The sequence below is a fragment of the Pteropus medius genome, unplaced genomic scaffold, assembly GCF_902729225.1.
Source record: "Pteropus medius unplaced genomic scaffold, Ma_sr-lr_union100, whole genome shotgun sequence".
NCBI classification, from domain to species: Eukaryota; Metazoa; Chordata; class Mammalia; order Chiroptera; family Pteropodidae; genus Pteropus; species Pteropus medius.
This window is the reverse complement of record NW_024344370.1, coordinates 18,961,070-18,976,828: the sequence shown is the minus strand read 5'-3', so window position 1 is coordinate 18,976,828 and position 15,759 is coordinate 18,961,070. Positions and strand designations below refer to the sequence as shown.

At 35.6% G+C, this 15,759-nt stretch overlaps 1 protein-coding gene across 5 annotated transcripts in view; it reads right to left on the bottom strand.

Moving 5' to 3' along the window:
• Positions 1 to 15,759, bottom strand: part of CHM (CHM Rab escort protein) — a 192,502-nt gene that overhangs the window by 132,016 nt on the left and 44,727 nt on the right. For 3 of the 5 annotated variants that reach the window (XM_039870201.1, XM_039870206.1, XM_039870205.1), the window contains exon 3: positions 1,796 to 1,868. In XM_039870201.1, the coding sequence (XP_039726135.1) occupies positions 1,796 to 1,868 (73 nt within the window). Of the gene's footprint in view, positions 1 to 1,795; positions 1,869 to 10,443; positions 10,557 to 10,846; positions 10,907 to 15,759 lie in introns of those variants that run through there. The other 2 variants (XM_039870203.1, XM_039870202.1) reach the window with 2 other exon arrangements.

The following is a 15,759-nucleotide window of genomic DNA, read 5'->3' as shown; positions in this document are numbered from 1 at the left end:
GGATCGATTTTTAACCTGTTTCAATTTTTAATCTATTTGACACCTATCTCGCAGAGAAAAAAATTTAATGTGTTATACATACCCACAGAACTATAGTGAAATATAACTATAATTTCCTTTGTTTTAAATAAATTTACCTCAGAAAATTTCTAAACTTACAGATTTCATAAAGTAGGGCAATAATCACTTTTAAAAGTTTTGCTGTCCTGAATTTGTTATAAACTGAAGAAAAGTAGTGGCAGACATCTCTTATTATCAAGTGTAATTATTAGATAGTACCAAACATCCCAACATAAGTAAAAGAGGAGGTGAAGTACAAAACTTTTGAATGCATATAGTTACTGGTCTGAAAAAAGAACTGTGGACCAGTGACAGAGAGTGAAGAGGAAAAGGATATGGTGACAGAGTCAAGATGCTGAAGTAAAACAAGCACTAAAATAAATGTCTACAAAAATATTTTTATTTTTATATTAATAAATCTAACACATCACCAAAATTTATTTTTTAAAAATCCCTTCATTCACCAAAAGTTTTCCATTCAGACAACTAGGGTATTTTTGTTGTTGTTCTGAGAAACTTGACTAAATTTTCTCATGGAAGTACTAAATATGCCTTAATATCAGGTGACTCTACAAATACTTCCCAAAGATAAGGTTCAAAAACAGGTTTTTGATCAACATAAATATATGAATATTTAAGGCATATAGATAAAACATTTAAATGTCTACTTATGGCATTTAATTCCTTGATTTATACATAGCTTGAATTATTACATGAAATGCTATTTTCAAATATTGTTTGTTTCTCCACACTCTCATTTCTGTGCTACAATATTATTCAAAGTAAATCTTCAATGCATCTTCAACATCAATGTCTTTGTCATCACTAACAGCAATTTTTGAGTCATGTACACCATTAATCAGTATGTTTAGTGTGGTGCTTAGCAACTGGTAAGTGCTTAATAAATCTTAGTTTTATTATTTTAGCTAACTGAATATAATTTTCTAGAGTATATTATCCTCCTTTCTAAACTCTTTTGAGATATAGCAGTTTCTGATTCCCTTGTTACATGGTATGATTCTTTCAGTAGGAATTTCATTTCAAGCTACATGTACCATTTATATAAAATTAGAAGTTTTTAAAAAAAAATCTGTCCCATAAAAACTGGTACACTCCGTGACATAACCAACTCCCTATACTATTCTTTAAATGAGCTCTAAAAACTTCTTTACAACGATATACAACAGTTGTAGTAGTAAGATCTTACCTATAGAAAAAAATTACTAAACTTATATTTAATTTCTTTCTTTTTTCTTTTTACTGATTCTGTCAAGTGTCCTCTATAATTATGCAAAATCACGAATGACAGATCATTTCAAATGAATATATCGTCCCTAAATAGTGTTCCCCCCCGCCCCCAAAATACACTAACTAAAAGACCAACTAGCAATATGGGAGATTTTATAAGAAATGAAATATATTTTCTGACAGATTATTTTGGGGAAAAATCTTGCCTTTTATTTGGGCATACAGAATAATTACAAAATGGTATCAAGTATATATAATTTATTCTTCAATTAATATATCTATATTTAAAAAGTCATCTATATTTTGAAGGCATTGGAAAAATATTAGCTGAAATGGTGACTGCATAATTTTTGTTAAACAAATAAATAAATAAGAATAAGATACCAATCCTATATTACAGATGAAGCTTAGGGTTTTCTTCAATGCAAGATTATTATGTGACACAAAATACAACTTTGCAAATTAAAAAGTCACATAAGAACTTTACCTGGTATTCCTTTAGCCAGGACAGTAGTCCCGAAAAGCTAAAACTGGCCCAGTTTCCTCCATAGTAGTTTCTCCTGTAACAATAAAAAATAAGAGTAAAGAAAAGGGTATAAAAATCTAGTCACCAATCTTCATCAACAAACTACCCTGATCTTTCAACTCATTTCATTTTCAATATTGCTACTTGAGTTCAAAAGCACACATAATTGGTATGTTGAGACTAGAGAAAATAGTAAACTGAAATAAATAGAAGTGGACCTCTCAGTAGCTAAAGGTAACTTTTCATTGTATAAAGAATTAAATCTCTTTGGATTATTAACAGTTGGATATGGGCACTGAGCAGATGACATGAAAAAATCTTACTCCTGGGTTAACAAAAATGACTGTGAATACTTGGTAGATCTCAAAGAAAGCCACTGGAAAAACTGCTCAGTTTTCTATAAGCATTTAAATATCCACTGCCACCACTACCACCAAACCCATCTCCCACAGCAGGAGAAAAAAAAAAAAAGTATTATTATATGTACACACACACACACATAACTGGCCACTCTAAATCTAGTGGTAGGCCCTATGCTATTCTTAGCCTTCAGGGCTAAAAATCAATGTAGATACTGGGACATAGTTTTTCAAATCAAAACTTTGTGGTAAGTATAAAGAGAACAACATCCCCACTGATAACTGGGTGAACAAATTACTCTTCATTTCACAGTCCTGTGAAGATTGCTCTGTTTTACAGAACCCAGAGGTCTCCTAACTAGGATCAGAAACTTGTAGACACTGGACTTCTGATTAACATTCTTAAGTAGGAGATTTTGGCAACCAGAACTCTCTAATTCTGCACTACATATTGGGCTTCCCAATCCTTGCAAAACTCTTCACATTTATTGATTCTGTGTATAAAGAACCACAAAGTACACTCAATCCCACCTACAACAGCATTCATTCTGATTCTGGGGTGAGCAAGATTCTTGGTTTTATTTTCGTTTTCATTTTTGCTTCTCTGTATCTTTCTCTAATAAAATAAAAATCTACAAAAATTCATTTTCCCCACAGCTTTATTGAAATACAACAATTAGTTGCCCATATTGACATTGTACAATTCAGTAACTTTTCTTTTTTTTAAATTATAGTTGGCATACTTATTAGTTTCAGTTGTACAGTATAGTGACTAGAAATCTATATAATTCACAAAGTGGTCAACCCACTAAATCTAGTACCTCTCTTCCCCGTTACATATATTTTACAATATTGTTGACTATTTCCCTTATGCTACACTTTGTATTTCCATGTCCACTTTGTAACTCTCCATTTGTACTTCTTAATCCCTTTGCTCTTTTTCACTGTCCCCACTAACATCCCCTCCCATCTGTTTCATTTTTGTTGTTGTTATTTTGTTCTTTAGATTCCATATGTAAGTGAAATCATGAGGTATTTGTCTTTATCTGACTGATTTTATTCAGCACAATACCCACTAGGTCCATTAAGGCAATATCTTTTGCCATCCCTTTACTTTTAATCTGTGTGTCTTTTAATCTAAAGTGAGACTCTTGTAGGCAGGGGTCTCATTTTCTTATCCATTCATCCACTCTATCTTTTGATTGGAGCACTTAATCCTTTTCCATTTGAGGTACTTGTTGATAGATATGTAGTTATTACCATTCTTTATTCCTGTTTTTGATAGAACACTTCTTCTCAAAGACCCTCCAACAATTCCTGTAATATTGGCTTGGTGTTGATGAATTCCTTTAGTTTTGTTTGTTTGTTTGTTTTTAAATCTGGGAAGCTCTTTATTTGTCCTTCGACTCTAAACGATAGCTTTGCGGAATGTGTTTTTGGTTGTAGATCCTGGGTTTTCATCATGTTGAATATTTTGTGCCAGTCCCTTCAGTCCTGCATAGTTTCTTTTGAGAAATCAGCTGCCAGTCTCATGGGTGCTCCCTTGTAGGTAACTGCTTTTCTCTTGCTGCCTTCAAGATTCTTTGTATTTATCCTTTAGCATTTTAGTTATGATGTCTCTTGGTGTGGGCCTCTTTGGGTTCATCCTTTTAGGGACGCACTGAGCTTCCTGAGGTTGTATGTCTATTCCCTTCACTAGGTTAGGGAAGTTTTCCGTCATTACTTCTTCAAATATATTTACCACTTCTTGTTCTCCCTCTTCAGGTACCCCTATGACACGGATGTTGTTGCTCTTAATTTTGTCTCATAAGTTCCTTAAATTATTATAATCTTGGTTACTTCTTGCCATTCTGATTGGGTGTCCTCGGCTCCCCCCACCCCCATCTATATTGGTGATTTGATCCTTTTCTTCATCCACTCAATTAATGCCCTCTAATATACTCATCTCAGATGTTTTCATTTCTCACTAGTTCCCTTTTATGATTTCCATTTCCATTTTTATGTTTTTTTATCTGTTAGTTCTGAGTTCATCTACACTTCCTTTGATTTCATTGAGCATCTTTATAACCAGTGTTTTGAACTCTGAATCTGTTAGATTGCTTGACTCCATTTTTCCTGGAGCTCTGTTCTGTTCTCTCATATGGTTTCTGCTTCTTTGCCTTCCCATTTTGGCTGCCTTTCTGTGTCTGTTTCTATGTACTAAGGCAAAGTTCCTAAGTCTCCCAGTCTTCTTAATGGAGCTTTGTGTAGTAGGTGTCCAGTGGCACAGTCCCGAGAGGGGTTCAGCTGTAGGCCAAGTTTAGTTCCAGCCTGTGCCCCTCCAGGGCCACTTGTTAAGATTCAGCAAGCAATCCACAGATGCTGTGCTTATAGTTGTCTCAAGAGGCCATGCCAGAAACTGAGGCAGTTGCCACCAGTGTGGGTTTTGGAGCTGCTCAGCAAGTGGCATAGAACTTGCTGAGGATATACCTGCATGTGGCTTGGGTAAGGCTGAGAGATGAGGAAGGCAGAGTTTCAGGGAAAATTCAGGTCGGAGCGACCCATTATCCAGTTTGATGATGTCTCAGCTATGGTGGCGCTGTATCTGCACATGGGCGGGGAGGGGGAGAGCTCACCAAGGAACAGTGGATACCACCAGCACTTCTACCCGAAAGAAAGCCTCGCCTCCGGCCCTTGCTCCGACAACTCAGCGTACTGCTGTAAGTCCCTGGTGCCCAGAGCAAGCAAGTCTGTCCCCGTGAAAGTCCGGCCACTTACAAGGCCCCTTAAGTAGGAATGTTCGCAGCTGCCGTAGCCTCTGTCCCATTCAGTCGCTAAGCCTTGTGTTCACCCCCTCCTACCTTCAATCATTGCAGGGTGATTAATTATTTCTCTCTCTAGTTGTAGGGCTTCTGTTCATCTAGACCCCAGGTGATTCTGCTTGCTGTTTTGCTCCATGTTTCTGTCACAACTTTGATGTGGTAGCAAGAGGCGACGAATGAAGCTTCTATCATCTATGCCATTTTGCCTGGTCTCCAAAAGCTTTTTTAATTAAACAAAAACTAAATAAAATCTTTAATATGATATCCAGAATTACTCAACATAATGCTACTGGATATCCTCTCGAAATTCTGATACATTTCTCCTCAACTGATGACGTGGACCTGAAGAATATAGTCAGCTTTTAGGCTCAAATATTTTACCAATTATCATAAATATACTCTAATGGAAAAAAAAAAGGTTAAAATGACCACCTGTGAAAGTAGATCTATTAATATTAGATTACTGCTTATAATCTGGTGGTTCTCTAAGGGATAATGCAAAATTCATACATGGTCCAAAATCTCAAGTGGGCTTTGATATTTAGATAGAATTTCAGCTATTCTAACAATTCTAGATGGCCACCCCTTGTTAATATGTTGGTCAGGAGGCCTAGGAGGTGTAATCCCTTGGATGAGAGAGAACAATGGAAGAATAGTGGGCAATAGCCAGTAGTATAGAGAAGCGGGAGGAAAAAAAGAAAAATGTTAGAATTAGTGGTTTTCTCATAGTAATTTATATCCTCTTCTCTCTTGCCTGAGAGAATAATACACAATTTTAGCTATCCCATCACATTTTCTAAATAACACTCCAATGAACAAACAGAAAAGAAGGAATGAGTGTTGGAAAAAAAATACCCTGAAACCACTGTCTATATATTTTTTTGAGATTTTTAGATTTCTTTTAGCCACCATAAGGTCATAAGTGAGAGAAGTTCTGACTACTGGGTGAAAACATCAAGATCTAAGTAAAATATTTTAATGGATACACCAATTTATAAGTAATAGACATCAGGAATCTGACATTTGGGGTAGATAAAGGTTTCTCAGATAGTACACAGAAATAAAAACTATTGATAAATTAGAAATTCATCAAAATGAAAAACATCTCCACAAAATACACCATATAAAAAAATGAATGAGTTAGGCACACACTAAAATAGTCACAAAACATATCTGACAAAGGTCTAGTATCCAGGATATATAAAGAACTCTTTCAACTTAATGAGATAAATATTCAAATTTTTAAAATGGACAAAGGATTTAAACAGATTTCACAAAGGAAGACATCTGATTAATGAACACATGAAAAAGTGCTCAACATCATTAGTTATTAGGTAAGTACATATTAAAATAAGAATTAAAAATGAGCATAATGAGATACGGCTACATATCCACTAGAATAGTTAAAATTAAAAAGAATGACAATACCAGGTGTTGGTGTAGATGGCCATAATGCTCCTAAATTTTGGTGAGAGCGTAAAATGGTACAGTTTGGGAAAATGTTGGGCAGTTTCTTCCAAAACTAAACATATACATATCCTATGACTCAGTTTTCCATTCCTACGTATTTACACACAAGAAAAGCAAATGTTCACAAAAGGCTTGTAAAAGTTTTTTTAAGCATCTTTATTCATTAATAGGTCCAAACTGGTAACAATTTGAGTATGTATCAATAGGAGAATGGATAAATAAGCTGTGGTATATCCACAGAATGGATACTATTCCCCAATGAAAAGGAAAAAACTACTGATACATGCAACGACATAGATGAATCTCAAAAACATTATGCTAAGTGAAAGAAGCGTTATGTTTTGCCCACAGGGTGTATTCTGCATGATTCCATTTACATAAAGTTCTAGAACAAACTAAATTAATTAATCTATGGTGAAAAGTATCCCAAGGGTGGCTGCCTTTGAGGGCGGGAGTAAAGGCAGAACTTGACTTTGAAGGGGCATGAGGGAACTTTCTGGAGTGATGACAATGTTCTCTATCTTGATAAAGTTCTCAGCTACACAAGTGTATGCATTTGCTAAAACTTATTAAAGAGTACACAAAATCTGTGCATTTCACTGGATGTAATATTATCTCGTAAAAAAATAAATACTGAACTCTATTTAACGATATGCATGCTGAAGCATTCTAGACTAAAGGTACACATTTATTTTGAATACATTAAACAATAAGATGAAAAGATGGACAGAAAAATGAATACATTGAAAGTTATGTAATAAAGCAAATACAGCAAAATGTTAATGGCAGAATCTAGGCAGTAGATACATAAAGGTGCTCACAGTAAAATTTTCCCAATATTTGTCTGAAAATCAACATTAATAAAATGTTAGAAACCCAAAAATAATCTAACACATTTTCAAACACTGTCCATGATATGCCAATTTCCAAGGTATTCTCTGCTATTATCAAATGTCTAAAAACACTCTAAGAAGGCTCATTTTGCTGTTTTTTTTTTTTTTTTCCATTATTAAATGACCTGAGGTCAATTTGTAGTCAAAATCTATTTTTCTCCCCTATACTTGGTCATATGGTCTTTGACAGAGCTAATTGGTTCTAGTATATTTCCATGCAGCTCCCATTTTCAACCTTTCCTGTTGATGCGCTGCTAACATCAACATCTGGTGATCTCATTCAATTGTGTATGTAAAAGATGAAACATGGTTTTCATTACAGTAACATAATTATTAATAAACTCACTATAAAACCAACATATGTTTTGACTAAATTTATTTTGGTATTCGTAGGGTTCTAAATATGGTTTGTAATATCCTTTAAAGAGAAAGCCAAAGACTTTAGGTATCAGAATCAATATAACAAAAAAGAAAAAAAATATATTGAAATATTTTTATATTGTACAAAATCAATAACATTCTAATAACAGACATAGCAATAGAAATAGTAAAACTTAAAGACCACTAAATATTTTCTTAAATTTTATCTTTACAGATGTAGCTTCAGAACTGACATTCAAATTCAATTTATAAAATACTATTTCCACTGTCTTTAAAATGTTTCTGTAGGGAATAAAAAGGTTAGGTTACTGAATTTGTTTTAAAATCTCACAGATATAATTTATTTTAAGGATAAAGAACTTCCTGACTGAGGAAAAAAAAAAAATGAGAAAAAACAGAAATAGAACATTTTCTGCCAATTTTGTGTCACAACTGCCTCTGTACATCAAGTAAAGGAAAAAGCAGTTTATGATGAAGGATGACATTTATCTCTATCGCCAGAAACACTATTTTATATGATAAAAAAGACTTCCATAAAACTAGTTCTTTGTGGAACTAGAAAATGAGTATTCACAGTATTTAAACATACCATAAAAATAATGTCTAAAGCCCTCTAAAGTTTCATGATTGGAAAGTGATCTAAAATTTTCAGCTAAAATAGTAAAAATCACAAATGGGTACTTTTATTTTCAAAGGTAGAAAAGCCTAATAATCATAATACTCTTCACTGTATGAAATGTTTACCTTAAAACTATAGAAAACAAGGTTTTAATCTTCCTAAAGTTTCACAAAGCTTAATCAGAGTACTAAGTTTTTCCAGACAAAGGAAATGAGTTACACAACTGTCTCCATTAAACCAGCCAATAAAATACAGAAAAAATAGTGTTAAAACAGTAATGAGACTTCTCATCATTTATATAGTGTTTAATGCTAAAGCAGTACTACTTTGCTTAATGTCTTCTAATAGAAAATACATTACTGGTGGACCTAAAATAAAGTTGAACTGTATGAGAAGGCTGAGCTTTAAACTTATTAATTAAAGCTTATTACTTAAACCATAACAATCTTCTTCTCCATTGTACATAATTAAAATTCAGTATTTAATATTCAGCAACAGCCATAGCTACATGATGCTAAACTACATCCTGTACTGGGAAATGGGTTCTGTAAGCAAGTACAAGAACACTGACAAAAGATAGAGAGCTACTGACATTCAGGCACTTTCATCTGGGAATCATTTTAATTATTAAGAAGTCCAAGAGTTGAAAACGTTTGGGGCAGGTAGCTGATGGGGTCCAAGTGTGTTCAATGGAAATGGAAAATGGAATGGAAAGCTGCATAGCTCAATCTCTAGACTCCCCTATTCTATTATTCACTGTCCTACAATTTTCCTAGTATAGTTGTAATACCACCTTCCACTGGTAGGATTTTTAATTTTCAAAATTGTTTTCACAACTATTTTCTCATGGATTCTTCCATAACAATGGAAGAATGGCAGAACTAATTGAAGCTCAGTTCTCCTGAACCTGTCTACAACATAAGCAACCTCAAACTTCTAAGTTGGCTAGCATCATTTAGTGTCCACATATTATAATGGTAGCTGTGGTTCAATGAAGCCAAACAGTTAGATATTGAATAGTACCCAGACCTGATTACTAGATTCACCTTTTCCAAACTGTATCCCATCAATAGCATGGACTATTAATAGACGTTTCAAGGGAAAAAAAAGGTACAATGACAAAATAAACTTGAAAATGCTAGGTTTAAAAAGTTAAATCGCCATCCAAAAATGATTTATAGCAGAGTCTCTCAGAATCATTAAATATGTTAACGTCCATTCTCTCCAAGAGGGAACAAATTGCGTTGAACAATGAGCATACTTTTTTTGAAAAAAGCATTTGGATGGATTAGAATTCAATAGAATATATTCTAAGAAACACTGGCTTAATTCATTTTAAGGGTAAAGAAAAAAAGAGGATATTATGTCTGTTGAGCTTGTCATTTTCCACTCATTATCTCACTTAATCTTCAGAAGAATCCTGAGAGATTAGTGCTATAATTATCTCCATTTTAAAATTGGGAACCACTGTGAAATTGAGTATCTTGTTTAACTTACTCAGCTAGGATATGGCAAAGCCTGGATTTAAGCCCAGGGCCTATCAGGCCCAAAGCCTATTCTCTTTCCCTTTATAACACCGTCTCCTATAATCTACAAGATTGGAATATTTAAAATTATAAACATAAGCATATAATATGAATCCTGGAATCTGATTTAGTAAAGGCAATGAACTCTAATTTTTGTTTTGCTTCTCCAATTCATCTGGATAATGAAAATGAGATCATAACTTCATAACTACAATTACTCTAATGGCAAAGCTAAAGGGACTATTCATTTCTAGGACCTAAAATGCACCCAATTTTATTGCATATCTCCTATTTTATGTGCACAAATATCTTTCTTTATATGATAGGAGTAGTAAAATAATAGTGTGACATGTCTACTAATATCCGTTTCCCAGCTAGTATTGAATACAATCAATATACCATGCACATTAAGAAGGATTATTCCAATTAAGTTTGGTTGGAATACTACAAAGAATTATGACATTTTTCTATCTTCTTGGTTGACAAATAATAGAACAGGCTAGAAAATATATTGAACTTACTCCTTTTACAAATTCTCATTTACTAAAAGCTCCACATACCTGAAACACAAGAAAGTTGAGTTCCTTTCCCCTCGTTCCAAGATCAAGGTGAGCCTCTTTGGTAGAGTATGCACGTGCAATTCCATTGTTACAGAGGAAAACCAAAGCCTTACTTGGTTTTAAGAATGCCATGAGGCTATAGGAAATTGCTCTGGCAATCAGATCAGTTTGCCAGAATGAAGTACCCACCAAGCTGTGTTCCCAATCCTTAGTACTAGAGAGAGACCTTCTGTTTTTAGAGTTATTAGTCATTCCACACTAGTCCACCCACTGAAATCCATTTTTAGACAACTAAGCTAGATAGATGAATAGGTAAATATACTGAAGGTTGCCCTAAATTCTTTTCCTCGTTATCTCATCTATTCCAACCAACTCAATTATTATTACTGTGCTAATGACTTACAAATTGTTATCTCCACACTGGGCCCCTCTGGTGAGCTGCAGACTCATAGCTATTTCTGGGCTGAAAATACAAATCACGAGTCATCAGCTTATTTGACATCTCCCTTCACTAAATATCCCAGATTAACTTTAATCTCTATATGTCCAAAAGACAAATTTATCATCTGTCCCCCACCCCCAGCTTGGTTCTCCTCTTGATTTTCCCCCATTTCAATAAATACCAACACCATTCTTACAGCTGTCTATGCTAAAAATGCTTGAACTCACTCACCATTCTTTCCTCACGTGTCAATTCTAGATAATTTCTCAAACCCTTTCTATCTTTGCCATCCTTACCCACTGCTGCCTTATTTCAGGCCCTATCTCTTATCCCATTTATTCATTAGCCTCCTCAAAGGCTTCCCTGCTTCTAGTTTCTCCCCCTTCCAACCCAACCTCCACATTACTGTCACTGTGATCAGGTCTCAACAGATCACATTATGTCATTCCCTGGCTTAAAGATGTTTAATAACTCACTAATGCCTCTAGAGTCAAGTCCAAAATCCTCAGCATCACTACAAGACCCTTCAAAACTTAGTTCCAATTTAATGCTCCAGCCTTATCTCTGGACATCAGCCTTCTCTGCCATACATCAAATGCATCAGCCACTCAATATTGCCTGAGTGAGCCAAATGCCTGTACGTCTCTCTGCTTTTATTAATGCTATTCCATCACAATACTAATGATGGAACTAGTCAAGCCAGAATCATCTTTATGAGGTCTTCAGCTCTCCAATATATAAGCAGAACTGATTTCTGCTTCCAAAGCTCTGCACATGTTTTCAATAAGAGCTGTCATATTGTCTTGTAATCAGACTGCAGGAATGTTTCCTCTGACTAGATGAGGAGCAACTTAAGGAGAATGATGCATTGCTATTAATCAAGGCTTTAGGATCAGATGGACCTGGGTACAAATCTCAGCTGTGCCTCTTACTAGCTGTATGACTTCAGCCAATAACCTTACTTACAATGGCCACTCTTTAAAGCCTGTTCCTTTATCTGTAAAATAGGAATGAAAGCACTTAAAGCAGTGCCCAGCACATAGTAGCTTCGCCTCCTTCCCCTTCAAAGTATGGACAAGAGAGAACATGCCCAAGATGTCTCTAGTGCCCTTTCACTGGCAATTACTAAAGTCAAGGGCCAGCCAGATATAGCTAGGTTCACTGACAACTCTGAGAAGGAAGAAGAGAGAGAGAGAGAGAGAGAGATACAAGAATGGAGACAGCTGAAGGAAGGACAGAAGTGACAGATCAAAGGATCGAGGGCTGCTGATTCTCTCTCCCTTTTTCTCATTCCTCTACTTCAGAGTAGTCTCAGTTCCTAAAATTTAACCCTTCCTTTGTCATGGAAAGGCAAATGAAACTCCATTTTCATTAATGGAAATAAAAGGAAACTAGAGTGACAGGAAAAAGCTTTAAAGTTTATTGCTTTAAAGATCACTCTGGTTCCAGCTATGAAGCTGATTGATATTCTTCAAACCCCCAAGAGGCTGGTACAGACAGTTGCCATTTCAAAGTAAAAACAAAACCAAAACAAGGAGAAAGAAAAATATAAGAGAAAAAGATTTCTCTTTATTTTCTTTTCAAAGGAGAGTGAATGGTAAAGAAGTTGGTCAAGGGGAGGAGGGTAAAGGGAAGATGTAGTGAAAAAATGTGTATGTACATTCAATTATCTTTGTATGTAGTTTTCTATGTTGCATGCGAGCTATCTTAATTCAAACCCACTGAATAAAACAAGTCAAAGTTAGTAATATCTATAGAGAAGCTGATGTATCATGATTTCTGCAAAGAGCTATCTCAATCAATCTAGCCTCTGTTTGAGCTCTATGGGAAAAAAAGTTCTCCTTATGCAAGAATTGTCATTTGCAAATGAAGTGCCTTTCATACAGATTTCAGTAACCTAAAGATAAAATGATATTTCTATTTCAAAACCATAAAAATTCAAGTTGTTTCCAAGGACTTTTTTTCCGACTGCCCCCCAAAAGAAAGGATGAACATATTTCTGATGATCCCAAAGTAAAAGCCTTTTAGTGAACCTGCTACATTTTATTGTCAGACCTTGCCAGCAGTACCTCGACTTTTTACAGGTACCCCACTGGGCCCTTGCAGTGATTCTTCAAGGAAGGTTGTGCACTAGACCCACTTTACAGTTGAGGAAAACAACACAAGTCACATAACTAATGACTGACAGAGTCACAACTTGAATCCGGTCTCTTGATCATCAAGCCTAGTATTTGTTTTCCAACCCTACAGCCTGTCTTAGTGAAAGAGCACAGGCTTTGCAATCAAATAGACTTGAGTTTAAAATCTTGGTTCTTCTCCTTAATAGACATGTGACGCTTGACAAGTTATTTCAATTCTCTAAGTTTGTTTCCTCACCTGCAAAAGGAGGGAAATTACACTTTTTTTAGAGAATTGTAATAAGTTAATATTTGTAAAGAATCTAATACAGTACCAAGCAAATATTCAGTAAATGATAGCATTATTATCATATCACGCTGTATCTTTAATAGCATACAGCTATTAAATACAGCTATTAAAAACCTATTCTTAGATACTAGAATAGGTTAAACAAATGAAAATTACTTTCACGCGTAAATTAGTGCCACAGACATCATGAAATCTGTCTTTAATATGGGAGGATACGGAAAGGAGAAAATGAGGGAAACACTTGATTTTTTGATACTTTATATACATTTTTCTCACCCTTACAGATGAACACTGTTTTCTTTTATTTAAATAATAGAAGTTAAAAATTAAAAATTTCTAAGTGAGATTACATTTTCTTTTATTTCCCTATCCCTTTATGGTAGTCTTGAATCTAAAACCTTTCAAATACTTATCTTTGAGCTACCTTAGTCACATATGTGCGAGTATTTCAGTATAAGAGAAAGAGTCATGCCATTTTATTTTTGCCTTAAAACATAAGCAGACCTCAATTTTCACAAACTAAAAGCTACTAAAAAGAACTTCACAGTAGGAGTAGCTGTTGAATCAATACTGGTTTCTTTTTTCAGAAGCAAATAATCATTGAACATCTACACAGAGTATCTGTGTCCTTTCATTACAGAAGCAAGGCATCAGACCTAAAATTTTCATATGCAGAGTTAATTTTGGGGGCAGAAAAATGTCATAAAATTGATATGACAGAATACTGCAGATGCAAAGAACTTTAATAAGCCACACATACACACACAGACACACAAAACTAGAATAAGAAACCAAGTAACTCCTTCTATAAAAGGAAAATGATGCTAGCTCTCAAAATTCTATCTTCATAGTCTCACATCCATGGTTATAAGTCAGTAAGAGGTTATTGTAACCATTCCCATTCATGCCAGCCTCCTACCACCAAATCTAAATCATGCCCTGGTTACTCTCTTATAGCACTGCCCTTTTTTCCTTCAGAAGCATAATTTATAATTTATGTATGTTTAATGCCAATAACCCCTAGGGTCCAGGGTCATCATGAAGGCAGGATTCATGGTCTATTTTGTTGTTCACCTCTTAATACTCAGGGACAAGCAAAGCCCATTATCTCATTTGGGTTTTACTACTGGTTTCTATTTATAATCTATATATTTCTTGAGAAGTCAAAATTCTTGACAAATTTTAGTGTCTCCCATCTCAGTGACAAAACATAATGAACAATAACATGGTAAAGAAAAATGGATTTTTCAAAATAATGTCAAGTCAATGGTGATGAAAGTGAGCCCAGAAAGCACCATGAGAAATGATGATCAATCAGCCAGGGGATTCTGGGAAAAAATGGCGTAGATGATGGAGGCTTTGTTTATCCCTCTTGCAACCAAATCAAAGTTGTAACAAAAACACGGAGCTAACAGCAAGCAAAGTCACCGGGGATCTAGAGAAACAGAAGCACCACAACTAGGGAGAGAAATAATCAATCTGCAATGGTAAAAGGTAGGAGGGGGTGAATATATGAGGCTGCCCAGTACCTTGTGGCTGAGTGGGACAGAAGCTGCTGCAGTTGCAGCTGGCGGCTGAAGATGCCCCTTAAAGGGGCCCTGTTAGCAACTGGACTTTCACGGAGACAGTCTTGCTCGCTCTGAGCACCAGCGCTGGGTCGGCTCCACGGGGGGTACCAGGGACTTATGGAGGTAGTCTGAGATATCGGAGTGAGGGCTGGAGGTGAGGCTTTCTACTTAGCAGAGGTGCCTGTGGTATCCACTATCTCTCTGTTGAGTTCTCCCCACCTCCCAGTGTACGTTCTCAGCACCGCCATAGATGAGATGTCAAAAAACTGAGTAACAGAGGTTGCTCCACCTAGAAGATTCCCTGAGACTCCACCTCCCTCAACCCATGGCCTTACCCAAGCCATATTCAGTTGTGTCCTCTGCAAGTCCAGTGCTCCTTGCTGAGCAGCTCCAAAACCCACACTCTTGGCAGCTGGCCTTGGTTTCTGGCATGGCCTTTTGAGGAAACTATAAGCACAGCATCTGCGGATTGCTTGCTGAATCTTAACAGGTGATCCCAGAGGGGAACAGGCTGGGACTAAACTTGGCCTGCAGCTGAACCCCTCTCGGGACTGTGCCACTGGACACCTACTACACAAAGCCACGCTAATAACACTGGGAGACTTAGGAGTTTTGCTTAGTAAATAGAAACAGACACAGAAAGGCAGCCAAAATGGGAAGACAAAGAAGCAGAAACCATATGAGAGAAAAGAACAGAGATCCAGGAAAAATAGAGTCAAGCAATCTACCAGATGCAGAGTTCAAAACACTGGTTATAAAGATGCTCAATGAACTATGGGAAGTATAGATGAATTCAATGAGAAATTTAACAAAGAGATAAAAAAAAACATAAAAATGGAAATGTAAATTATAAAAGGGAATCAGTCAGAAATGAAGAAT